We start from the raw sequence: 24,914 nt of genomic DNA on the forward strand, positions 1-24,914 counted from the left end.
CCGCGCTCCTCCGCGCCTTCCACTCCACACTCAGCGGCGCTAGCCGGTCTCCGCCCGGCCCGCTCCTGTCCGCCCACCCCTGAATCCTCCCAGAGGTTCCTGGGGGTGGGCTCTGGCTGGGGGGCGCGGCCCTCCCCCGGCACTGCCTCCTGTGTCTCGTGGTGGGCGCCACCAGGCCGCAGTTTCTCTGCCCGAGGAGCCTCCCACCACCCCACCTGCGCCCGCGCGGGTCCGGACCTGCCCAGGGCCGCCGGGCTGTGGGGGGGCCTTGACAGGGCGTGTCCTCTTGCGGGGCCGGGCTTTCAGGGGCGGGGCCAAGGCGGGGCGTGTCCTCCCAGGCCCCGGACGCGCATTTTCTGCATTCAGAGCTGCCGCCTCCGAAGCGCCGCGGGGCCGGTGAGTGCGCGGCGGGTGGGTCCCGGTGCCTCCGAGGCCTGGCGCGCCCGGGATCCGAGGCCGACCGCAGGCACTTAGGGGACCGAGCGGGGGCCGCGGCCGGCGAACCGGTCCGCACAGCTCTCACAGGGCCTTCCGGAGGAGATCGGGGCCGGCAGCTGGGCAGGCAGAGAGTGCGGGGGCTCCCAGGCCTTGGACAGGCCTGCAGCGCCCTCCGAGCAGGGACCCGGGACGCGCATTGTCCGCGGACTGGTGCCCTTTCCCCCCACAGGCCCGCCCACCGCACGGTTCCAGGGGGCGGGACGGTGACCTGGCGGGGCGGGGGCACGGTGACCTCATCGCGGTGACGCGGGGCTTCCTTCCCGCGGAGGTCCAGGACCAGGGATGGGCGGCCCTGCCCAGGCGGCCAGAGCTATTTGTGGCCAGGCCCAGCTCCCACGCCGGCCCTTTCCTTGGGGACTGAAGTTCACCAGGCAGCGCTGGGAAGAGGGGCCGCTACTCCGTGTCTTTCTGGTGTCCAGGGCTTGGTCGGGAGCGGCCACCCCAGTAGGCCTGGGCCTCCGAGACTAGCCTGGGGGCACGCATCGTAGCAGATTCTGCTAGTTTGCTTTTTATGTTCTGTTTTTGGAGTCAGGGTCTTGTTTTGTAGCCCAGGCTGACCTTGAGCTGGCAGTAAACCTCCTGCTTTAGCCTCCCAAGTACTGGGTTTACAGGTGTGGGCACTACGCCCAGCGGCAGGGTGCGTTTGTGGCCCCTTTCTGGTGATGGAGCTTGTATTTGGGCCCCAACTCCGAGTTGGAGGTCTGCCCCCTCCCCCAGCTCAGAGGTGAAGGTCTGTTCCCCTCTCAACTCTGAGGGTGCCTGCTTTCCTCAGCTCAGTGGTGAAGAAGGACTCTTCCTATTCCCCGTCTGGGGTGGAGGTCGCTGCGTTTCCCCCCTGACCTGCAGCTGTTGCAGTCTGGTGGGGGAAGAACTCGGACAGGGGCTAGCTGGAGCTAAGGCCCAGGGTGGGGCACCCGGGAAGGCGTGTGCTCCCTTGCAGGGTCAGACTGTCCACAACTGCATCCAGCCCCACCCAGTCCAGACCAAAATACTTGGTCTGCCTGGTGCTCTCTGCCTCTGGCTCTGGCGTGGACCCTGCAGCTCTGGGCAGTTCTGGCCCCCGGCTGAGGCCCCATCAAGAAGGGGTGGCAGCCCCTGTCAGGGCCAGCCCTGTGGCCTGTGACGTGTCCTGACCCTCTAACTCAGCATCCTGGGGAACCTCCACCCACCTACCTTACCTAGGAGCCACCCCCAGTTACTTGGTGAGTGCTGGGTGGGGCGGAGCCGAGGCAGGTGAAAGTCTGGAAACGTGGCCCAGGGCGCCCAGCTGCTGTCTGCACCCAGCCCCGCTTGTGTCCCCAGAGGGTCTGGGGACGGGCACAGCTTCCTCCCCGCTTGGAGAGGGCAGTGAGTTTGTGGGCTCCACCTGCGGGCACCTGCACTCCCCATACATGTGCAGCCCCCAGAAGGGCTGACCTGGGCCTACAGAACTTCCTGCCTCTCTGCCCCTCAGTCCCTGAGGGGCAGCTTCCTGCCAGCCTGTGACCTGGGGCCCAAGGAATGCTGTGAGGGTGGGGTGGGTCTGCTGAGCTCACCCCAGGTGTCCGGCCCCCACTGCTGCCCCCACAGACACCAGGGTTCTGCCCTCCTGGCTGCTGTGGCCCGGGCTTCTGAGCTGCAGCCAGGAAGTGACTCAGTTCCCAGGGAGGCTCCCCCTAGGCCTTCCCTGGGAGGTGGGGCTGTGTATCTGCATCTGCTTCTGTCCGGCTGGTGTCTGGCCATCTCCCAGTCGGAGTCCTGGTGTGACAGGCTGTCTGACCCCCTTCCCATGTCCCCAGATCAGGATGGGTGAGTTCAACGAGAAACAGACGCCTTGCGGCACAGTCTGCCTCAAGTACCTGCTGTTCACCTTCAACTGCTGCTTCTGGGTGAGGAGGAGAATGGCCGGTACCCCACCCCGCCCCGGGCATGGCTTGCACCCCTGGCTGGGGGTGTGGACCCAGGCCAGCTGTGGTGACGGTGTGTGCTGCCCACAGCTGGCTGGCCTGGCTGTCATGGCAGTGGGCATCTGGACACTGGCTCTCAAGAGTGACTACATCAGCCTGCTGGCCTCAAGCACCTACTTGGCCACGGCCTACATCCTGGTGGTGGCTGGTGTTGTCGTCATGGTGACTGGGGTCCTGGGCTGCTGTGCCACCTTCAAGGAGCGGCGGAACTTGCTGCGCTTGGTCAGCAGGGCAGGGTGGCACCCTGGTGGGGGTGGGGGCCTCACTCTCCGCCTGGGACTGCCTCTGGGGCCCTAATGTGGGCTAAGAGTGTCAGTGCAGGCTGGGCCTGCTGTGCTCGGCAGGAGGCATGGGGCCCCTACCTGGCTGGGCCTCAGGGAAGGCACCAGCTTTGGGAGTTAGTTTTGGGAGCCAGGCAGTCCTGAGCTTGCACCTGGTGCTTGAAGCCCTCACCCTGGGGCCCCTGGGCTGGGGCTTAACTCCAGTACCCACTGCTCGGAGGCCCTCTCACCTGGTTTGTGCCCTCTAGTACTTCATCCTGCTCCTCATCATCTTCCTGCTGGAGATCATTGCAGGGGTCCTGGCCTATGTCTACTATCAGCAGGTGAGGGGCCTCAACAGACCATGGGGGACATGGGCCACGTCCGGGACAGGATACACACAGGGATACAGATGTGCTGGAATGCCCCCACCTCCTACCCATCCAGAGCTGACCACTGTGCTGCCAGGTCCTGGGGGTGGGGTCTGGGGCTCACAGGCTGGGGGGACCATCAGGGTGGGTGAGCTGCCTGCAGTGCCCGAGCTGCCTGCAGTGCCCAAGCTGCCCACCCTTGGGGCTCATGGGTGGGCACGTTCCTCCCTGTGGCCTCCCAGCCCCACCAACCTGCCGTGGAAACACTCTCTGACCCCAGCCCATCCTTCTCCCTCTGGACCTCTGGGAGCCTCTCCCAGCACCAGCTGGAGGTCTTGGACTTTGATCCTCTCCCCACTAGCTGAACACAGAGCTCAAAGAGAACCTAAAGGACACCATGACTAAGCGGTACCACCAGCCAGGCCATGAGGGTGTGACCAGTGCAGTGGACAAACTGCAGCAGGAGGTAGGTGTTGCTGGGAGTGCCTCTGGCTGCCCCCAGAGTGGGCTGCAGGCCACAGGCCCAGGCTCAGCTCTGCTGTTTGTAGTTTCATTGCTGCGGTAGCAACAACTCTCAGGACTGGCGGGATAGTGAGTGGATCCACTCCGGCCAGGCAGGCAAACGCGTGGTCCCCGACAGCTGCTGCAAGACTGTGGTGCCTGACTGTGGGAGGCGGGATCATGCCTCCAACATCTACAAGGTGGAGGTAGGTGGGCACCTGGAGCAGGGGGTGGTCCAGACCCACAGGCCGGAGCTCACTTTCTCCATCTCAACTCACCTGTCAGGGGGGCTGTATCACCAAGCTGGAAACCTTCATCCAGGATCACCTGAGGGTCATTGGAGCTGTGGGCATTGGCATTGCCTGTGTGCAGGTTTGAGCATGGGGGTGACAGTGGGGGGTGGTGGTGGCTGGCAGCCGAGGTGCCCACTCATGCCCACCTGGCTGTGCACAGGTCTTCGGCATGATATTTACCTGCTGCTTGTACCGGAGCCTCAAGCTGGAGCACTACTGAGCCCCAGCGTCTGGCCTACCTCCTGCCATGACCGACTACTGAACTGACTGCTGAAGGCCAGGCCTACGGCTCTGAGTGCGCCTGTGCTCCCCATGCTGAACCTTGGCGGACCCACCTGGACGCAGCTCCAAGTGTCTTTCTCTGTACACCGAAGTCCTGAGGCCACTGCCACCGCAGCATGGCATCAGGTGGCCAGTGTGCCTGTGTGTGGGGACTTAGGTAGGGCCCGGGCCTGGCTGGTAGCTGGGGGCTGGGCTCTGACAATCAGGTTCCCCCTCCCACAGGCACCTCCTCCAGTGTGGGGTCCCTTTCTGATGTGTGTCCAGTCTGGACACACCCTGTCTGGCAGCCACAGGCAGGTGGGGGCAACCCTCTGTGCCCTTGGAGCTAGCCTCCCCATGAGCCTCGGCTCCCTAATAGTCGGAACCCTGGCTTAGATTCCTTACTGCTATTTGTCTGTCTCCACTGCTTTTAACATCATCTGCACCGCCACGGGTCCACTGCACTGAGTCTCCCCATTAGTGTCCCTATGGGGCAGTGTCCCTATGGGGCAGGGGATCTGCTGTTGCCCACATGCCCACTGTTGCTCCTGCCTAGTAACAGGTGCTCAATAAACGTTGAAGAATTGGGTTGACCAGCTACCTTAGCAACAGATGGTGCTATCCTGAGGGTCCTCACATACAGTAGGATGGGCAGACCCACTTGCTCAGCGTCCCCTGGATTCAGAGAGCTCACAAGGCTCACAGGCAGGGAAACCCAGGAGCAGGGCAGCAGAGCACACTCCTCAAAGTCCAGTGATCCTTGTGGCCATCTTTGGGACACAGGAGGTAGAGGCTGGAGGCCCATGTCTGCTGGAGGGCACCAAGGGCTGCTGGAGTGTGAAGGCTCTGCCCTTCAGAAGCTTCAGCCAGAGAACCCAGGATGTGGAGGCTGGTGCTGGCCTTCCCTCCCTCTGCAGCTACTCTGGGCTGGGGGCCCACAATGTGGGAGGTGGTTATCAACCCCCACCCTTTGGGCTATTTACCTTGTGGACAGCTCATCTCCTGGGCAGTGAGGGCAGCATCCACTCCCACTTAGCTGGCCCAGTGGACTGCAGGAGACTCACAGGCAGGCCCCCAGTGAAAGACCCTACTGCAGGACTACCTGATGTTCAGACTGGCCCAGACCTTGGAAGGTCAGGGCCTAGAGAGCCAGGGGTTCTGCCTACTGCAGGTTCTGCAGCAGCACAAAGGGTTGGGCTGAGTCCTTGCCTCCAACTTCCTAATAGAGGGATGGGACCATGAAGCAGAATGAAGACCAGCCCTGTGGAAATGGAGGAGCTGGGCCATGCAGCCTCAAGTAGGATGAGGGACATTGGGACACCAATGCAGGGAGTCCCACAAAGCCAGGCGGACTGGCAGGACCTCTTGGTAGTTCTGCAAAGAATTTTATTAGATTCTTTCTAGAATGGGGAGTATTTCCCCTATGGCTGTGGCCGGGTATTGCTTCTGGCTCCTTGAGGCCTCAGCTTGAACTCAGCAGGATATGTGTCCACCATGGTCAGCAGACAGGAATCTTCTCCAGTGGTCACTTCTCCAAGGGTGCATAGTTGAGCAGCTTCTCGATCAGATCCACGTGTGCCAGCAGCATGCGGCGACAGCAATAGCGTTTCAGACCTAGTGCATCCAGGGCGTCCCTAAGTTGAGGGAAAAGCAGTGAGGCTGACTGGTTGCCAGTTTGCACTGGCTTGGAGCCCGCATCCCACCTCCCTGGTGAGCAATGCCTGCTCATCTCTGCAGCAGCAGGGCTGACCTCAGGGGGGCGATCCTCTCCCATCTACTCTCTAAGCTCTGAGTCTCATCCACTCAGTATGTGGATCCCTCTTCCAACCTTCAGTCTTGTGTCCTGTGCTCTCACCTGTTTCCTGTTCCTGCTTTTGCCTCTGTACCTAGGGCTGGGGCTGCTTCTCGGGGTTTCCAAAGGTATTTGGACCCTCACCAAACTGCTAATTCTCAGACCTCCCCACCTAGCTCACACAGTGGGCTCCATGTACCCCAGTAGTCTTCAGCAGGCGCAGGGCCTCACCCTGGTCACAAAAGCCACTCGCTGCCTGTGGGGTCTTTACCCAGCTCTGCTCCCCCAAACCAGGTAGAAATGCCACTTCCCAGGGACCCACCATGTCCCAAACCAGTTAAGAGGCTTCAACTTCCCTAGAATCTAGTCACCCTGAGGCCTTCAGGGAAGTCCCACCCTGTTGGCCCCAATGGCAGCTTGGGCACGGGGAGGCTGGATTAGGGGGGGTGTCTGACCATGGTATCTGCAGGAGACCTCAGCCACTCACACCCACGATGGTCATTCCAGAAGCCCACTCAGCTTAGGCTGTCCTATGGTATGTACAGGTGCACACAGGAGCTAAGGCTTCACAGGTGACCAAGACACAGCTCCCTGAGGGCGGCTGAAGGCCAGACTCCAACAGGGGTGGAAAGGCATGGTAGTGAGGAAAGAGGCCCGTGAGAACTCCTAAGTGGAGAAAGTCTCTTGCATCTGAAAGGACCAACAAGGCATGAGGTGGGCTTGGGAGCATACAAGTCTAGGCCAGGGAGCAGAGGGACAGAGGAAGCTTTATGCTTTGCTGGAGGTGAGGAAGCGCTTGTGACCCTCTGGAATGACACTCAGAAGTCCCCAAGAAACTGGAGCTTGAGGCCCACATCTCCTCAGACCGCAGGGGGCAACGCTCTCCTCAGAAGAGAAGGGATAGCTGGGCTTGAGGAGATCAGGCCTGAAAATCTTTTTTTTTTTTTTTTGTACCGGGGATCGAACTCAGGACTTTGCGCTTGCAAAGCAGGCGCGGTGCCACTGAACTATTCCCAGCCCCAGGCCTGAAAATCTTGATAGTAGCGACTCTCCGCTGGCGGGATCAGCCTCCCACCCCGCGATCAGACCCCAGCCCCGAGGGGGCTGCAGCAGCACAAACGAAGAGCAGCCCTGTGGAAATGGAGGAGCTGGGCCACGCACCTCCGCTACAGAACCCCACCCCACGACCCGGGCCCGGCGTCGGGACCCCCGCCCCGCCGCCACCCATCTCGCAGGCCCGGCTTCTCACCCCTCGGTGTACTCGGCCTGCAGCAGTCCCAAATAAGCCTCCCACTTGTTGCCGACGATCTTCCCGCAGGTGAAGCAGCGAACCGGGATGATCATGGCGACGACTGGAGAGCCGCGCTGCGTAGCCGCAGGTCCGGCCTTGGGTGCGCCCATTTGGCGGGGCCGATTCCGTCCCAGCTCCGGCCCTGCCCATCTCTGTTGGGCCCGGCCCCGCCCTGTTCCTGCTGCCGTCTGGCCCCCGCCACAGCGAGTCTACCCTGAGCAGACCCGCGGCTCCGGAGGGCCGCACGTCCGCGGCAGGAGCACAAGCAGCAGCCCCCGTCCGTCGCGGTGGTACGTCCCAGTGCTACGGGGCCCGAGCGTGGCCTAAAGACTATAGCGCCCGTTTGCGTTTCTCGTGTTCGCTTGACTGACATCTTCGAGGCGGTAGCGGCGCCCAGTAGGAGGTTGCGCGCGCAGGTACGGCACCCGAGGGCGGGGGTCCCGCAGGCCAAGTCCACCCGAGCGGGAGCCGAACGCACTAGTTCGAGGCCCGAGTGCACCAAGCCAGCCGAGTTGCGGAAACAAGTGGCGCGGCTGGGGTGGGGGCTGCCTGGGGCGCGAGGCCGTGGTAGAGGGGTCCCAGCCTCGAGCCCCTGCCCTCGGCGGTCGGGAACCCGGCCGTGGCGTCTCGGCTTCCCCTGGGCCGCCGCTGCAGGACGTCGGCCGCAGTGACTGAGCCCTGACGGCTGCTTCCCGCCTGCCCCTCTCCGCCAGGGAGCTCAGCGAAGCGAGTGGTCAGGGCGGGCAGCGTGGAGGAGGCGCCCTCGGCGGAACTGCAGCGATCCTGGCCCCGGCCCAGACGCTGTGCCTGCAGGACCTCTGCGGGCAACAGGTCTGCCTTCCCCCGAGGGGACCGGGCGCCGAGGACCTGGGGGACTGGGTGCTGATGGGGGTACTGGGGGGAGCCGCGAGACGGGCGGGAGGAGGTGCGCTCGGGTCGCCGGCCGGGGCGATGCGCTCTGGGTCCCAGGGTCCTGCCAGCTGCCCTCGGGGGGGACCCTGGACTCGGCCTTGGTGGGGCATGAAGTGTCCCCACCCCCCGCAGCTCTGCCACCCCCACGGCGGGCCACGTGCAGAGCCACGCGCAGAGGCCACTTCCCTTCTCTGCGCCCCGGACCGAGTGGACGCACATCCTGCCTGGGCGGAGGGGCACCGGGGCCAGGAGTGGCGCGGCCCGAGTCGGACTCGGCCGCGCACCGCGACGAAGAGGTGAGGACCTGAGGGGTCCCGAGTCCACAGGGTGGACGTTGGGGACGAGTGGGGACCCGGGGGACCTGGAGTTGGGGCCCGGCCTGTCCCACCCCTGCCTGGACGAGTTGTTTACTCTGGGAGAGCTGGGAAGCGGGACCAGGGCGAGGGACATTCCGGGAATTCCGAGTGTGAGCCTGAGGGGGCGGACCCTTACTCCCGCCCCCGACTCCTTCCTCCACTCCGATCACCCGCCCAGCCCCTGCGCGTGCCCCTCCTGGTCCGCAGGACCGTGCTGGACCTAAGGGTCCTGGCTGCCCCTGCCTCCACCCTGGTTGGCGCAGCCCCTCTGTGGGTGTTGGGTGTCAGAGCGGGCTGGGGTCCGAGCCAGCTCCTCAGGTGCAGCAGCGGGAGAGGAGGGAGCCCAGGGTGCAGGGCTTGGTGTCCGTACTTGAGGAACCCTGAGCAGGGAGGGCGCGTGCTCCGGTTCCTGCCAGGGGCCAGGGGAAACCCGTGACTGAAGTTCTGGCCTGTGAGCCCCTCCCGCCAGAGTGTTGCCCTGGAAACAGGCAGCCACCGGGAGGGCAGGGCCCAGGGAAGAGGTTCAGCTGACCTTACCCTCTAGTTTTGGGTCCCAGCCTCGGCTTCCCCATCAGTAGTGTCTTGGTGGGACTAGCAGCCTTCCACTAGGAGGGGCCCAGTTCCCTCCGCACGAAGGGTGCTGCTCCCCAGGACCCCAGCCTCACCCCCACATTTGCACCCTCTCGCTCTGGGTTGGACCGATGGGTGTTCACCCAGAGGGTGTGCTGCTGCCCGCATGCCGGCGCCCCCTGCTGTCTTGACCTGGCACTTCTCACAAACACTGTCCAGGGGGCCCCTTGGGAGTGGGCCTGCACAGAGGTGGCTGCTGGGCTGGGTGGACCCTGCCCTGCTGAGCCACGGGCAGGCCTGGACTGGGGTGTTGGTTGGGAGCATCAGCACGCTCTCCCAGCTGCCTAGAGCCTCCATGCTGGGCGCTGTGCTTCCTGTAGGGGATGGGTCACGGGGCGGGGGCACCCCCGCACCCTTTATTCACTGCTCCCCCTTTCCTGTCTTAATTATGTCCCCACCCTACATCCATATGACCAGCAGCAAGCTGCCCGAGGAAGTGTGGGGAGGTGCTCAGCTGGGGTCCGGAGGCCACAGGACCTCTGGGGGGCTGCCCTCTCCCGGCTCCTCTCCTGGGTTTGGCATGGTCCTGCCCAGGCTGTGGGCCCCACTTCTGCGTGGGTGGTCAGCCTGCCTGGCCAGTATTTGCTGCGCCCCTGGCCAGTATTTGCTGCGCCCCTGCCCAGGGCCAGCAGGGCAGGATGTGCAGCTGGACAAGGGGCCGCAGCTTCCCTGCCTCCTCAGAGCCAGCTCAGCCTGGGAGGCAGTGGCCTGCCCTGGGCACCAGTGTGGGCCGGTCCACTACACTCTGCGTCCTGGGCTGGCCAGGTGGTGTGGAGTCCTGGGTCTGGCTGCACCACCAGTCTACTGCGCACCCCAGGCCGCTGTGAGCAAGCTCCAGTTTGGGGAGGTCCCTCTTTGAGCAGGACTGAGGTCTGGCCAGGAGGGTACCCTGGTCTCCTTGCTGCTCACACTCCCACTCCCACTCCCACAGCTGAAGGTGTCCTTGTTTGGGGCCTTGGTGGCAGATGGGTGGGCCTCATGGGACGCAGCTGGGTGGCTTCGGGGAGTGTGAGCCCCTTCCTGAGCAGGGGGATCCCTCTGCTCAGAGCTGAGAAGGCCAGAGTGTGGGGTGCTGTGAAGGAAGTGCACAGTGCGGGCTCTGGGACCCTGGGCATGTGGTCCGGTGCCCTGGCCTGTGTCCTCATGTCTGTATGCAAGCACATGTCCAAGCACGCATGCTCCAGGAGTGTGCATCTGCCTGGAGTCTGAGGAAGCTGCCTGGCTGGGCCACTGGCCAGAGGTCTGGCCCTTACATGTGGCTGTGCCCCTCGGCCCAGCCATGGGGTAGGGCTTCCCTGGCCCTGGCACCGGTCCCCAGGAGCCTCTCCATTGTGGTCACGGGTGGCTGGGGTGGAAACTGAGGGGTGGCGTGGTCTGCACTCTGCTGTTTCTCCCGCAGGGCCCACGCTGCCTTGGCCGTGCTGACTGCTCTCCAGACAGGGGCTTGGAGCACCTTCCCGGGTGAGCCCAGGTAGGGCCTGCCTGGCCGGTCAGGATGTGACTGTCCTGGGTCCTGGCACAGATGCCATCTCTGTGCCTGTCTCCTTGGGGGGCCCCTGCGGGTAAGGGCTGGGCTCCAGGGACAGTACCAGGGGCTGCAGGTCCGGTGTCTAGGCCCCTTGGTTAGGCACTGATGCCAGGGCCCCACACTGGTGGCAGCCTGTGGCCTCCCTGTGAACCTGGACCTCCTCAGCTGCCTGGCCCTTGGGCCCTGTTGGTGTCAGGTTGTCCCCCTCTGCCCAGGGGTGTGGCATGTAAAGTCTGCAAGTGAGAGGAGTACAGGGTGGGCACCCTGGGCCAGGGACTCGGGGCGGGAATCCAGCCAGGCTCCCCTCTGCATGCCCTTTGCCCCGACGCTCAGGGTCCTCTCAGGGAGCCGTGTCCGTAAGTGCTGTGGCTTCCCATCCGGGCCACTCAGGCTTGGACAGGTGGGCTTGGGGCTGCTGCCTGGGTAGGACCCGCTCTTAGCCTGTGGCCCCTGCTCCCTGCCCCCCATGCCCCTAGTTGGCCTTTTTGGGGCCAGGCGGGCAGTCCAGGGTCCAGCTGTCCCATGGTGGCTGGCTCTGGGCTGCAGGGCCACCTTGGGCTGGCCTGGTGGCTGCCCCATGGAGCAGGGTCAGCGTGTGGGTTGTGGTAGTGTCTGGATGCTTGGTCTGGCTTGTGCACTCTGACCTGGGTTGGCCCTGTGTCCATCTCTGCTTGGGGTGGTCGAGTCTGACGTGGGGCAGTCGAGTTGGGCCAGGGGCTGCTGGGGCCTCCAGGGGTCTGGTGGGTTCATCAGCTGCCATCTGCTTCCTGGCTTCCTGGTGCTCTGAGGGTCAGGTTCTCTGCTTCTGGCTGTGCAGTCCCAGCTCTGTCCCTTCCCTGTCCCAGTTCCCTCATGGGAACAATGGGCAGGGGGCCCTTGGGAAACCCCTCCTGCCCCCACCCGAGGGTTGGGACCCTGGAGTTGGCCTTAGGGTCCGGCTGCAGTTCCCCGCCAAGCCCTTGAGGCAGAAGAGGGCTGGTGCCAGGAGCCCAGGTCCCAATGTGGGGGAGCTCGCTGGGCACCAGGGTTCCTGTGCTTGCTGCAGTCCTGGCCCTTCCTGAGGTTTCCAGAGCTGGCCAGCCCAGCCAATAGGCACCCTCACGTCCATGCCTTCCTCCCTGTGGACTGCACCTTCCAGGATTGTGCATGGGTGGACACTGCTGTGACCACCGTGGCTTCAGTCCAGAGCCCAGGGAGCCCAGGCACAGAGCTCTGCACAGCAGGCCAGTGGGGTGTCCTGGCTCCATGCTGATTTCCTCCCCAGAGGGCCGGGCCAGAGGGGCTGGGGCTGCATCCTTGAGGGAGCTGCTTGCAGGTGTGAGGGGCTGAAGTATGAGCATCCACAGTGCTCTCGCATTCAGGCTGGTGCAGATGAAAGTTGAGGCCTCTTGTTCAGAAATATCGGACTTCTGAAGATGGTTCCACCAGAGTCTGATGAGCAGTTGCTGTGTGGCCCTGCGTCCGGCCCCTGGGTGACTGGACAGGCCACCTGAGCATCCTAGGCCCGCAGAGCCGGCTCGGGTTCCTTGGGTTCCTTTCTGGCTCCTGTGTCCTGGGCTCCACCACTCTCTCCCCAGTACTCAAGGCTCCCCAGACGTCCAAACCGGAGCAGCCCCAAGTTGCCAGCCACAGCAGCTGGGTCACCACTGACTGCTTGGCGCTCTGCATCCCTGGCGTGGTGGGGTCCCTGCCGCCCGCCGGCCGGGTGTTCGGGTCGGGTCGGAACCCGGGGTCTCAGCTGTTTCTCCCACCCGGCCGGCGAGGCGCAGGGGCGGGGCCGGGCTCGCTGCCATTGGCCGGCCGGTGGGGCGGGGCCGCGCGGGATTGGCCGGCGGCGTGGGGCGCAGGGAAGCGGGCAGGTGCCGGGTCCGACCGCGCCGCGCGCCCGCTGCACCGCGGGGCCGGGCCGGGCCGGGCGGAACCAGCCGGGAGCACGGCGGGCGGGCGGGCATGGGGCGTCCCGGGGCGGCGGGCGCGCTGCGCTGACGGCCCGGCCTCCGCGCCATGCGCCGCTCGAGCACAGACGAGTCCGCGTACCGGCGCAGCCCGTCGCCCGAGGGCAAGAGCCCCGGCCCGTTCCGGCGCGGCAGCAGCCCGGGCGGGCGCCCGGACGCGGGCGGCGCCTTCTTCGGGCTGCACGCGGGGCCCGGGCCCCGGGCGGCCCAGGCGCGCTACTCGGCGCCCCGGGGCAGCAAGTACGTGGTCTTCTACCTGGACCTGTCCTTCATCTTCCTTCTAGAGCTGAAGCGCTGCAGCATGGCGCGCGGGTGCCTGCAGGGCGTCAAGTACCTCATGTTCGCCTTCAACCTGCTTTTCTGGGTGAGTCGCGCGCACGTGCGCTGCGGCGGGAGGTGGGGCTGGGGGCGCCGCCTGGGCCTCCGGCCTGGGCCCCCCGCCCCGCCTCCAGTCCCCCACTCCGCTTCCCCGACTGGGTGCGGGGTCGCGGTGGCCCCGAGGGGCTGTCCCGAGGGCTGGGTGACCCGCACAGGTGGCCAGGAACTGGGGAGGCGCTTGGCTTCCCGGGCCCCCCTCTGGCAGCAGAGCGCCCCTGACTTTGTAGGGTGCCCTGGGGTTTGCCCAGATGAGTGTGTGGGGACCACCAAGGAGAGGGCCGCCCCTGCTGCCTAGATGGGGGCAGAGTTGTCGCCCCACAGTACTGCTGCAGGCTCAGGCTCAGATAGGCCCCGACTGGGGGGGCGGCTGGGCCAGTGAGTGTAACTGCACGCTGGGCCTGGGGCTTCTTCGGAGGCTTGGGGGAGAAATAGCCAAGGTCATTCCAGGGTCTCTGCCGCTCTGAGCCAGTTGGGTCCTCCCATGACGGGGTGAGGGGTGCCCGTTTGTGCAGGGTAGAGGTCAGGCCACATTTGCAGAAAACTGGATTTGTCTTCTCACCCTCCTTTCTTTCCTGGCCTTGCTGTGACGGGGGTGGAGTCCCTGGGCTGGGTCACAGCCTGGGCTGCCTGTGGGAGTGCACAGAGGCCTCTCCCTACAGTCCCTTTCGGGAGGCTCCTGGGAGGGCCGAGATGAGGGCAGGTGTGGCGGGCTCTGCCGGGTGCTGGCTAGCTTAGTGTGGCAGAGCCCAGCAGCTGTCCCGTGCATGTGATGGACAGGGATGGCTGCAGGTGCCCGTGTGACGGGGGAGCAGGGCCCAGGGGCCGCAGGGGCAGCATGATAGAGCTGACAGCTGTAGGTATTACTGGAAGGGTGGGCAGCAGGTGAGTGTGGGGTCAGCAGACACCTGCCACACCTCTCCTCCTCCTCCCTGCCACCGCCTGCAGGGGGATGGAGGGGCATCTTCCAGGGAGGTCCCTGCCCTAGAGCCACCCCGTCCTTAGGGCCCAGGTGGAGCTCCAGGCCTCACTGCCAGCTCCAGAGTGAGCACACTGCTGCCTGCTGCCTGGCCTCCTGCCCCTGGAAAGAACAAGCCCGCAGCCAGCAGGGACATCTGGGCTGGAAAACAGCCCCTTTATTAACCAGGTGTAACCTCAGCCGATGATGTCTGGCACAAGTCCCAGCCTCTCCCCACCCCAGCCAGGTGCCCAGTGGGTCTGAGACAAGTCCTGCCCACACAGAAAGGGCTGAATGCTTGTGGAAGGACTTCGTGGGCTTTGCTCAGAGGTGGCTGTGATGGCCTGGTAGGTGTGATGTCCACCTGACTTTGTCCCAGAGTTGTCCTGGTTGGAGCTCCTTTCTGGCTGGGGAAGGGGTGTGACTGTGAGCAGCAGTGGCCGGAGCACCCATTTCCTGGAACCTGACGTGCTTTTGTCCCCATGCTCAATGAGACACAGGCATGTACCCCCATCGCTGCCTTGGTGGGCCCCCTGGGGCTCCCTGAGCAGCTGCAGTCCAGTGGGACACTCACCTCATGCTGGGTACATGGGCATCCGTTCTCCTGCAGTAGGCCTCTGATGGGCAGTGGCTCAGCTCTGTCCAGCCTTCCTCTGGGGTTGGGGTCGCTGGATGGGCTGGGTGTCTCCCGGCAGCCCTGTCCTCACAGGAGAGGGCTGGGCGTAGGCCCTGGCTCGTGGTGGGGGGCTGGAGCTATTGGCCTCTGGGACCCTCTGTCAGGCCTCGTGGCTGTCAGCGGGCTTGCTGCCAGCAGAGCTCGGCTCATAATAGAGGTTCAGGTCCCCAGGGCTGGGGGAGTCGGCCTAGCCTGGCTCCCCCCACCCCCGTCCTGGGGCAGCCAGCAGGGTGAGGTTGTCTGCATGGCTCCACTGTGGCCCTCTGGTCCTGGGCCTTGGGTGTGCAGCCCGGTTCCCCAGGATGTGGCCGTGGCTGCTTGAGACATGACTCCCCAGCTCCAGCTGCTCCCTGCAGGGGCGGTCCAGGCCTAGCGGGGGCCAGACGCGGGCAGCCCTGCCTGCCAGCCCCCTTCTGCTGCCCAGACACCAAGGGTTATGAGTAAGTCCTTCCTTCCCCGAGGCCTCAGTTTCTCCATTTGCACCACATGGGGGTAAACAGGTGTGGAGGCCCCTCAGCTCCTGTCCTGTGACCTGTACCAACCCTACCGGACCCCAGGCTGGAAGAGACCCTGTGTCCGCCTACTCTGTGCTGGGAGGGGACCAGCCATCCCACCCTACCTGCGTTGTTGTGCTGGCAGCCTCAGCACACATTCTGTCATCCAAAGGAAACCCTGTCTCAGACCCCTGTCTAAAGCTGACAGCAGCTGTGGGCAGGGCCTGTGGCCTTGGGTCTTTGGCCTCTGAGGAGAGGAGATGATTCCTGAGGGACCACAGCTCTCAGACTGGTGCAGCAGGGGCGGGGCAGAGTCAGACACACAGGGGACATCCCTCTGCTGCCGGTGACAGCAGCTATGGGGCTAGCAGGGAAGGGCTGCTGTGCTGCCTGGTGGGGACTCGGCCCCTGATGGACCGTGGCAGTGACTGGCCAGGGCTCAGGAGGCCTCAGAACACCAGTCATTCTCTGTGTGAGTGGACAAGCACACTCCTCCTGCGTAACTGGCATCCCAGTCAAGATGGCAATTCCCGCCCACCAGGCAGAGGGCTTCTGGACACAGCCTCGGCCCCTGTGGGGACCCAGCCCTCACTTGCTCCAAAGACGTGGCTGCCATGCCATCTGCTACCCTGAGCCATATGGCTGAAGGGGCGCTGGGCAGAGGGCTGGCTGCCATTCGCCCTCGTGGGCTGGAGTGGGCACAGGGTCCCCCATACCCAGCCTCGGGCCAACCCAGAAGCACAGAGTGGAGAAGCAGAGGCTTAGGCACCTGGGTCAGGCCAGGGCTGGACAGGTGTCGGGGTGACCCTGGTGAGCCGTCCAGGGCTGTCATGGCATCACCGCCTGCAGCAAGGGCCTGGGAACTGGGGAAGTCCAGGGTGGAAGCTGGTAGCTGGGCTGTGCCCAGGCCAGCTGTGCTGGGTGGAAGTCAACCAGGAGATGCTGTGCAGGCGGGATGGGCTCGTGGGGCTAGGGCCCCTCTCGGGCTGTCTGTGCCCACTGACTTTGGCCTGGCCTGGGGTGCAGCACAGAAGAAGCGAAGGGGCTGCTCTGCTCCCGGGGCTGGGGCTCAGGTGCTGGGGGACATTGCCCGGTGGGGTGGGAAGGTGGGGGTCCGGCTCCCACATTTGACCTGGGACAGACGCAGCTCTCCAGCCTTGCAAATCGGCCCATGGATCTGAATCTGAGTCCATTTTCTCCTGCACTTTGGGGCTGTAATTTCCCTGCCAAAATGTTTTAAAAGCTGCACTCACAGACACATTTTCAGAATTACAGGTACAGTGATTTTACCTCCTGCGAGCACAGGAGGGGTGCTGGGGGCAGGGTACACCTGGCAGGTGACACTGCCAGTGCGGTGAGGAGCCCCAGAGGCCGTGGGCTGGTGGTGTCTGCGTGTGGTGACAGCCGTCGGGTTGCAGGGGTGGGTGTCTTCTGCCATGTGGGTGGGGCAGGGTGCCTCGTGGAGCCTTCATGGAGGCTGAGGGTCCCTCCCAACAGGGCTGACTTGGGGACCCTTCCCCTCCACCCCTGCCTGGAGTGGCCACCCCCCCCCCAACAGGTACCTGCTGCTCTGCATAGCAGTGTCCTCCCTGTGCCCTCTGAGTCCCACAGGGCCAGGGTCGTAATAGTGGCTCGTTTTCCTGCTGACAGAGCTGCCAGCTGTCCTTGGAAGGGAGAGCCGGACAGCGTGGGCATTTTGGGTTTTACGTGGTTATTTTCCTTGTTGTGCTGGCCCCTTCCCTCTGCTGGACATCTGCCACCATAGGCCTGGAGCTCTACCCTGAGGTGTGACCCTCCCAGGTGTGAAGGGCTGGGGTCAGCGTCGTCCAGGGCCACCTGAGACCCTGTGGCACCCAGCCTTCCCATGTGCAGGTATGGGGGGACTGGGACCCCTGCCTGCCCTTCCTCCCTGAGCCTGGGGATTCAGACCCTGGTGGTAGCTGGGCGAGCTCAGTATGGCTCTGCCTGGTGCCACTTATGCACAATAGCGGGGCCCTGAGTGGGCCCAGGGATGGCAGGGCTCTGAGGACCTGGGCCGTCCCCAGCCTGTGTTCAGGATGGCAGTGTGGACTGAGCCAGCACCTGGCCAGGTGCTCCTGCGCTCCCTGATGCCAGAGTGCTGCCGTCCTGAACACAAGGTGCCCCACCTGCTCAGCACCGTGACAGCACTGTCCCTGTGGGTGATCCATGAGTCAGGCCCAGGCCAAGGCTGGTCCTGGTAAGGGGGTCTCTGTAGAGCCAGCAGACCCACGCTAACCTCAGGGCTGCGAGAACAAACCCTCCAATGAGGATGTCACCTGGCACTATGGCACGCTGGACACATGCGCCCCTCTCCTGGGGGACCCTCGTGATGTCCCACCTGTAGCCACACCTGAGTGGGTGCAGCAAAACCTCCTGCCAGCCCCACGAAGCTCTTTTGGGTAGGAGCCTCAGGACCAGGGTCACAGCCAGGGCACACCAGCCAGCTTGGTGCCCAGGTCACAAGAGGGAGGGTCCTGCAAGCCCCAAGCCCAGCCCCGGGGGCCCTGAGCCAGCAGTACTCAGGAGTGCTTTCTGTCTAAATGTCAGGCGTAGGTGCTGGCTCGCAGCAGAAGCACGGGGCAGGAAATGACAGGCAGGGTGGCGTGCTGGCTGCTCAGAGGGGCCGAGACGCCAGGGAAGGCACCCATGGCCAAGCTGCCTTGGGCCGGGGTTGGTCCCCAGTGCTCTGTGGGCTTGTGCCAACCTGGCTGTGCACAGAACATGGGGTGGGCTCCCAGGCGACCAGCAAGCCTGCGACAGCCGCCACGTCCTGCCTCTGGCCAGGCCGTGTCCCGAATGCCGAGGGGCATGGCAGCTGCTCCTCCAGGGTACCTCACCCTGTCCCCATCCCTGTCCCCCACTGGTGCTGCCGTCCAGCTGGGAGGCTGTGGTGTCCTGGGCGTTGGGATCTGGCTGGCTGCCACACAGGGGAACTTTGCCACCCTGTCGTCCTCCTTTCCATCCCTGTCGGCTGCCAACCTGCTCATTGTCAGTGGCACCTGCGTCATGGCCATTGGCTTCGTGGGATGCATCGGGGCCCTCAAGGAGAACAAGTGCCTGCTGCTCACTGTGAGTGCTGAGGGATGTGGGGAGTTGGAGCACTGGTGGGACCCTCACCTAGAGGCAGGGCACTGGGCCTGGGCCGTCCCTGAGCCAGACCCCACCTGCCCGCAGTTCTTTGTGCTGCTGCTGCTGGTGCTCCTGCTGGAGGCCACCATCACCGTGTTCTTCTTTGCCTATACTGACAAGGTACGAGCTGAGCGCATGGGCTTGGTGGGGCCGGGGCAGATGGACAGCAGCTGCTGGGAGCTGGGCCTGGGGGGGGGGAGTGGCTTAGTGCGGCTCTGTGGCTGCCCTGAGTGGGAGCTGTGTCTGAGAGCAGACTGCGGGGCAGTCCCTGCCAGTGTCCCCCGTCTTTATCTGGCCACCTGTTTCTACCAGGACAGGTCTGTGACACTGCTGCAGGAGCTTCTGCAGACCTTTCCCTACCTGGGGCATGGTGGGGTGCTCCAGGCATCCACAGCCATGCCTGGCCCTGGAGCCAGCTGCTTTGCTGGCTCCCTCCTGGGGAGTCTGCAGGCCCAGACCTCCCTGTAGGGCAGAGGCAGGCCTGTTTGTACTTAGATGGGTGCCATGAATCCACTCGACCCATGACCTGCACCTCAGGTCCCCAAGCCCCAGCCTGTGACGCTGCCCCAGGTCCTGGGTGCTTCTGGGAGTGTGGGAGGCCTGGGCGGCTGGGACTGACTGGGAAGCAGGGAGGGAGGGAGGCAGGCACCTGCCCCGCTGAGCCCTCTGCACCCCTAGATCGATAGTTATGCTCAGGAAGACCTGAAGAAGGGCCTGCACCTGTACGGCACACCAGGCAACGTGGGGCTCACCAACGCCTGGAGCATCATCCAGACTGATGTGAGGCAGGCAGGTGCTTCGGGGCGGGGTAGCAGCTGCCCTGCTTTCTCCCACCTCAGCCAACCCTGCTCTCCCCAGTTCCGCTGCTGTGGCGTCTCCAACTACACTGACTGGTTTGAGGTGTACAACACCACGCGTGTACCTGACTCCTGCTGTCTGGAGTTCAGTGACAGATGCGGGCTGCATGCGCCTGGCACGTGGTGGAAGGCGGTAAGTACAACCCAGAGAGGGGATTTTGTGGGGGCCAGGGTGGCCACTGACCCCACTCTCCTGCAGCCCTGCTATGAGACGGTGAAGGCCTGGCTCCAGGAGAACCTGCTGGCTGTGGGTGTCTTCGGGCTGTGCACGGCACTGGTGCAGGTGTGTGGGGCTGGGCACACACACACCCTTGTGACAGGGTGGGGTTAAGCATGGGTCAGAGGAGTGAGTCCTGGACAGAGGTGGCCTCCAGTGTCTCCAGGTGCAGAGCCCCTGTGCCCTCTGGGAGCCCCGGGCTGGCTGCCTGGGGTCTCGGGACTGGGGGGGCAGCCCAGCCTTAGGGCTCCAGGCCGAGCAGGTCTGTCCTGCCACACTCAGGTGGCCACAGCCAGGCTGGCGGTGTGGCAGGCTAGGCAGGGCGGGGACACATGCCTGTGGTGGGTGGGACACCCAGGGGTCCCCTGAAGCAGCTCTGCCCAGCCCTTCCTGTCCCCACAGATTCTGGGCCTGACCTTTGCCATGACCATGTACTGCCAAGTGGTGAAGGCAGACACCTACTGCACCTAGGGCACCGGCCAGCCTGCTTCTCTGCCAAAGGACACTGCCCAGTGGGGACATGGCCACAGTCAAGCCCGTCACTCCCACCCATGACTTGCTGTGCTGCGCTGCGCTGCTGGGCACGAGAGGCGCCGGCACCTTGGCGAGGGTGGCTGTAGAGTTTCGGGACCAGGTGGAGGGTCAGCTGGGGTGGACGGGGAGGCCTCGGACCCCGCTGGTCCTGGTGCTCCGGGGCTGGGCCTCATCGTCACATTCCACGCTGAGCTGTGGCTCCAGGTGCATTTAATAAAGAGCGTGAGCGGCACTGTCGCTGGCTGTGTGCCAGGGCACCCCCTAACTTCGTGCCTGTGTGGTGGGGCCTGGGGCACCTGCTCTGCCTCTCCTCGTGCCCTCTTGAGCACCCCCAGCCCTTTCCTTAGTCTGTGTGGACTTAAACCCGGGGCCATGAGAAGCAGTCCCCTTTTCACAGGCGAGGGTTAACTAAAAAGGCCCACGTGCCTCAAGCCACTTAGGACAGTCCCTGTGACTGGGGGCCGAGTGGAGGGGTGATGGAGTAAGGCTCGGGTCGGGGCGCACTTGGAGAGCCGAGGGGCATCTGGTCTCCAGACTGCACACTGCCTCCATTCCAGTCTCTGGGGGCCCCACCCATGGGCTTGGGACACAGCTCCCCAGGGCGCTGACCTAGGCCCTGGGCACCAGCCTGTATGTGTCCCATGTCCTCAACCCATGAAAACATGGTCAGTGGTCTGGACACAGCTTGAGCGGACCAAGTCACACGGGCGGGAGATCCCTGGGAACAAAACCACTGGAGCCTCTGAGGACGGCCCAGGGACCCTCCCTGCCCGCTCAGCCCCTTCTGACTCCCCTGCCTGACCTCGACTGCCTGGCCCCCAGCCCTGGCACTGGTCAGTCCTGGCGGCTCCTGATTGACAGCACAGGCCCCTCAGACTGACCATGCTGTCTTGACAGCTCTCGGCACCTCTACACCCCTGACTTTGCTGGCTCAGAACCAGAACCTAGGAGCAGCCTCACTACCCCAACCCAAGACCCTGACCAGGACAGTCTCTGACCCATGCCACTCTGGCCACTCGTTCCTCACAGGGCCAGCTGGGAGCCACTTCTGGCACCTGCTATGCACATGTGGGTGCGGGTGGTCCAGGCTCCCTTGAGGCCAGTGTGGGGCTGAGCCCATGTCTAGCCACCACCACACACCATGCCGATGTGACCAGGGAAGGTGGGGCTGTGGTGCTGTCCCCACAATGGTTCCTCCTGTCTGCCCCAGCCCTGCCTCACCCCTTCCCCAAAGCAGCGGCGTCCTCTGTGGACACAGCCTGTCCCCCATGGTGCCCTGAACCACCATCCCAGGGTCCCCTTCCAGTCAGGGCAGGGTGCTGCCAGTGGTAGGCCGACTGGTGGGAAAGTGAGACCAGCTGCCATGCCAAGCTCAGTTGTCCCAGAGTGGGGCCAGCCCCCCAATCCCGGCCCTTAGGACCCCAGCTGCACAACTCAGTTTGGGGGACAGGAGTCATGAGGCAGAGTCCTGACCAGGGTGTCTGCTTGCAGGCAGATCCATCCACTCAGGCCAGAGGGACCAGGGACTGGGTACCAGAGGGGGTGGGGGCCCCCAGGGCCAGCTGGGGTTCTGGGACCCAGGGACAGTGGGGAGTGGATGGTGGACAGCCCTCGGCTGGAGTGGGGTGGGCACAGCCCGATACCTGGTTCTGCCTAATTATGATGCCCATCCCAAGCACGGCCGGGGGGTCCTCCACTGGACACTGAGCAGAGCTGGGCAGGGTCCGGGCCCTGGGGGTGGGGTCAGGGTATGGGGTGGCTCCTGCAGCCCAGGTGCGGAGGAGTCTGGGATTGAGCCCAACCTCTGAACCGGGTGAGGGACCTGGGCCGGGCTGTCCCCTGGCCAGTGGCAGGTGGCAGTGAGGGCCCAGCAGCAGGGCTGGCACTCCCTACATGAGCGTGGATTCCCAGGGCCACAGCAGACATCACAGAACAAAGAATGAGGTCTGTATTTCACATGGCCATTGCACGGCTGCGAATAGTCCACATCCGCTTGGGGGCACAGCCTAGAGCAGGTCGTAGAAGTAGTCCAGGCCCTGGCCCAGCTCCCAGATGGAGACCCCGACGCCCAGCTCCTTGGCCAGTTCCAGCCGCACCTGCAGGGACTTCAGGCACCAACACACATGGGGACCTGCTCAGCCTTCCCTCCCCCCGCCATGCCCTGGGAGCTGCCCGGCCCCTCGTGTCCCCCATGCCCTGGGAACTGGCCAAAGGCCTCTAGTAGCTACAAACTCCTACACAGTGGCCAGGGTCACTATAGGGCAGGGCTGCTGCTTCTGACCCAAACCATATCCCCAGCCCTCCCCTGGCCACCATGCAGGGCACTACCTTCAGAGTTGGGTAGAAGACCAGGTGCCTCCCGCCGCGGCTCCTGCAGTGTAAGAGGGACTGTCCATCTCCTGGTTCCGGTGCTTCCCAGCCCACCCAGGGCTCCCTGCACACACTGGTGGTGGTGCATACCCCACTCACTTCTTGTACTCGAAAAAGTGCTCTGCAGCCTGGCCATCCCACACCATACGGGGCCTGTGGTCCTTCAGCATCTGGATGTACCTGGAGAGGTCAGGGTGTGGGTGGGGGTGCCGGCCACACCCCACAGCCACCCTTACCTGGCCCATGTGGCTGTCACGGAAGGGAGAGCATAGGGGCCACAGGTTGAGGTGCCACTGCCCTGTGCTGGAGGAAGAGGGTGACAATATACCCAGGCCCTGCTGCACCAGGCTCTCCAAGAGTGCCTCAGTAACCGTGGAGACCTCTCACCACTTGCTCTGCAGAACTGACGTGTGCCCCAAACACTGTCCAGAGCCCAGATGGGAGGCCTGGGCTCCCCACCCAGCTAAGGAGACAGCAGGTCGTTCCTGGGCATCAGGAGCCCAGGATTCAGGGACTACACCTGCCCGATCAGAGGATGGGGCCAGGACCGGGACATGAGAAGCTGGAGGAGGACAGAAGGCCATGGCACGCTGGAGGCCAGGGCAGGTGGCCTGTGAGGCTGGGCCTATGGCTCCACAGGTGGATGGTTCTGGCAGCCTCTTGTTTCTCTGCAGCTCCTGCTGGGTCCTGAGGACAGGGCCAGAGGCCACCCTGCTGGACAGCACTTGGGTGACATGGCACAGGCATCTGGGATGGGTGGCACATGGATGTCTCCTTACCCAAGGTGCCCGGCCAGGCAAGGCTACACTCCAAGCTGGGCGGAGGCCACTGTCCTAGGGCAGGGTCGGCTGTTACTGTGGCCAGCAGTGCCCAGATCCTTGAGGCAGGGCAGCGTAGAGGTGGGTGTGAGCTGGGGTGACTGCAGGCCTCCGCCCTCCCAGACCCAGCAGGGCTCGAGGCACAGAGGAGACGGCAGAACAGAGCCCACGGGTCTTCCTCCAGGGGCCTGCTACCCAGGTGGGGGTGGCACTGGGAGGGGTGATGTGGGACTTGCCCCCCAAAGAGTGGCTCCTCTACACCCCTGGCAGCAGCCTGAGAGCCATTTACTCAAGCCAGCTGGGCCCGCCCTGCAACATGCCCCAGGGCACTTTTGCTCTGAGGGGCTCAGGCCTTCTGGTCCTCACTGATCCCTTTGGGAAGCCCCGATCTGCTCCCTAAGGAAGCACAGGCCCAGCCCCAACTGTCAACCACTTGGATCCCCTCAGACCATCAGGATACAGTCCGTTAGAGGGCACTCAGCAGCTTCCCATTCCATGTCCACTATGGCTCCGGAGGAAGCCAGGATGCAAGGCTATGGCAGAGGGGCTGGGTAGCCCCAAGCAGGCCCTGGAACCAGGGTGGAGAAGTGAGGGCCAGGCGCTGGCCGCAGAGAGGCCGGGCACAGCCCGAGGGTGAAGCTATGGGGCTGGGCCCTTGGGAGGATAGGGTGTGGCCACCCAGACCTCCGTCTTTTGCCCTGGGATACGGAGCCCCAAGTGCCTCAGAAGTCAAGGCCTGGGTCTGGGGCTTCCTCTAGGCCCTGGGAGACCTGAGGGGCTCAGCCACCCCCAAGGGCCAGGATCCTGGAGGGACAGCATGGGCCACACAGGCCAGGCCAAACTCAGTTCTGCCTGCTGCCTCTGCCTCCCACCTGGGCCTGGCTGAGGCCAGGCAGTTCCGGTGGGCACTGGGGGCAGCTCGTCCCAGCAGGGCACCAGGGAAGCCCTTCAGAGTGGGCCTGGGCTTGCCTGGTGGCGGGAACCTGGCTGCTGTTGGAGCTGAACTGGGTGTCCACTGCCCAGAGAACACCAGGGCTCCCCCAGGAGTGTCCTGGCCATGCTGAGCAGGTACCACTCTGCAGAGCGCACCCCCAGCTCTACCTCAGGTAGATGGCTGGCCAGGCCGGCCAGGCCCACAGAGTGGTTGGCCTGAGTGACACTGGCTGTGTCTCGGGCCACACAGATGGCAGGCAGCCTGCCCCCACTGCCTTGGAGGGCCGAAGGGCCAGAGCTGGGGGCTGATGGGATGGCAGGCCATTCTAGTGACAATTTCGTTCCAAAAGGGCAGAAACAGCCCTGGGTGCATAAGGGTCCTGTGCCTACATCTGGCGCTCACCTGCGTGGGAGCAGCCAACCGCCAAGGTGCCCACGATGCCTGGCCAGGTGCATGGGGCCACATTCTGCTCAGCCAAGTGTCCCCCAGCCCTGCAGATGGCACAGAATGTGTCTCCTACAAAGGGATTTGGTTCCAAGGCAACAGGCTATGACCATGACCCCAGGTAACCTTCACACCTGGCCTGGAGAAATAGAGTTTTGGGTGAAGCAGGTTGACAGAATCTCAGGAGGAAGGGGCAGGGACAGGCTTGGCAGCACTAAGGCCAGGCTGGGGGCAACATGGGTTGTGAGGGCTTGGTGCCCACCTACTGCTGGAGACAACACCAAGCAAAGCCCCCGGGTGACAGCACACCCTGCAGCCTGCTGTGTCACCAGCTCCAACCGCCTGTGTCCCCCATCATAGGCTGGCAGCAGCTGCACAAGAAGGTGCTGCAGTTGGAACTGGGGCTGGTTAGGACTGGGCTGCCGGGAGGCTGAGGGGCCTAGTGAGATCATGGAGCCCCAGGTGTGGGGACCTTGTGGAACTGCAGCCCCTA

At 64.3% G+C, this 24,914-nt stretch overlaps 4 protein-coding genes across 34 annotated transcripts in view; 2 read left to right on the forward strand and 2 right to left on the reverse strand.

Moving 5' to 3' along the window:
* Positions 1–246: 246 nt before the first annotated feature.
* On the forward strand, positions 247–4,728 carry Cd151 (CD151 molecule (Raph blood group)). 2 transcript variants are annotated; one of them, XM_013074644.3, is made up of 8 exons: positions 247–396; positions 2,277–2,366; positions 2,475–2,666; positions 2,974–3,048; positions 3,437–3,541; positions 3,624–3,782; positions 3,862–3,948; positions 4,030–4,728. In XM_013074644.3, exons 2-8 carry the CDS (start codon positions 2,283–2,285, stop codon positions 4,087–4,089), a joined length of 762 nt encoding a protein of 253 aa, XP_012930098.1. In that variant the 5' UTR covers positions 247–396; positions 2,277–2,282; the 3' UTR covers positions 4,090–4,728. The 2 variants fall into 2 exon arrangements, with proteins under 2 accessions (XP_012930098.1, XP_021119691.1); XM_021264032.2 differs by lacking the exon at positions 247–396 and adding an exon at positions 728–1,700.
* A 767-nt stretch (positions 4,729–5,495) lies between these two features.
* Positions 5,496–7,492, reverse strand: Polr2l (RNA polymerase II, I and III subunit L). Its single transcript, XM_004851641.4, has 2 exons — positions 7,172–7,492; positions 5,496–5,764 (listed from the first exon to the last, which is right to left on the reverse strand). Exons 1-2 carry the CDS (start codon positions 7,321–7,323, stop codon positions 5,656–5,658), a joined length of 261 nt encoding a protein of 86 aa, XP_004851698.1. The 5' UTR covers positions 7,324–7,492; the 3' UTR covers positions 5,496–5,655.
* Positions 7,493–7,926: 434 nt separating this feature from the next.
* Positions 7,927–20,120, forward strand: Tspan4 (tetraspanin 4). Of its 2 annotated transcripts, XM_013074655.3 has the most exons (10): positions 7,927–8,044; positions 8,258–8,421; positions 10,511–10,572; positions 12,879–12,958; positions 17,996–18,187; positions 18,293–18,367; positions 18,926–19,027; positions 19,106–19,237; positions 19,304–19,387; positions 19,724–20,120. In XM_013074655.3, exons 4-10 carry the CDS (start codon positions 12,896–12,898, stop codon positions 19,790–19,792), a joined length of 717 nt encoding a protein of 238 aa, XP_012930109.1. In that variant the 5' UTR covers positions 7,927–8,044; positions 8,258–8,421; positions 10,511–10,572; positions 12,879–12,895; the 3' UTR covers positions 19,793–20,120. The 2 variants fall into 2 exon arrangements, with proteins under 2 accessions (XP_012930109.1, XP_004851713.2); XM_004851656.4 differs by lacking the exons at positions 7,927–8,044; positions 8,258–8,421; positions 10,511–10,572 and having other exon boundaries at positions 12,629–12,958.
* The window catches only part of Chid1 (chitinase domain containing 1), a 55,797-nt gene continuing 44,962 nt past the window's right edge, over positions 14,080–24,914 (reverse strand). For 15 of the 29 annotated variants that reach the window (XM_087211474.1, XM_087211470.1, XM_087211464.1 and 12 more), the window contains 2 exons: positions 22,325–22,405; positions 14,080–21,960 (listed from right to left, as the gene is read on the reverse strand). In XM_087211474.1, coding sequence (XP_087067600.1) covers positions 21,513–21,960; positions 22,325–22,405 — 529 coding nt within the window. In that variant the 3' untranslated portion in view covers positions 14,080–21,512. Of the gene's footprint in view, positions 21,961–22,183; positions 22,227–22,324; positions 22,406–24,379; positions 24,469–24,914 lie in introns of all 29 variants that reach the window. The other 14 variants (XM_087211487.1, XM_087211484.1, XM_087211481.1 and 11 more) reach the window with 4 other exon arrangements.

This window comes from Heterocephalus glaber, unplaced genomic scaffold, assembly GCF_053883595.1.
Source record: "Heterocephalus glaber isolate CG9 unplaced genomic scaffold, H.glaber_assembly_v1.0 deba00001428, whole genome shotgun sequence".
NCBI classification, from domain to species: domain Eukaryota; kingdom Metazoa; phylum Chordata; class Mammalia; order Rodentia; family Bathyergidae; genus Heterocephalus; species Heterocephalus glaber.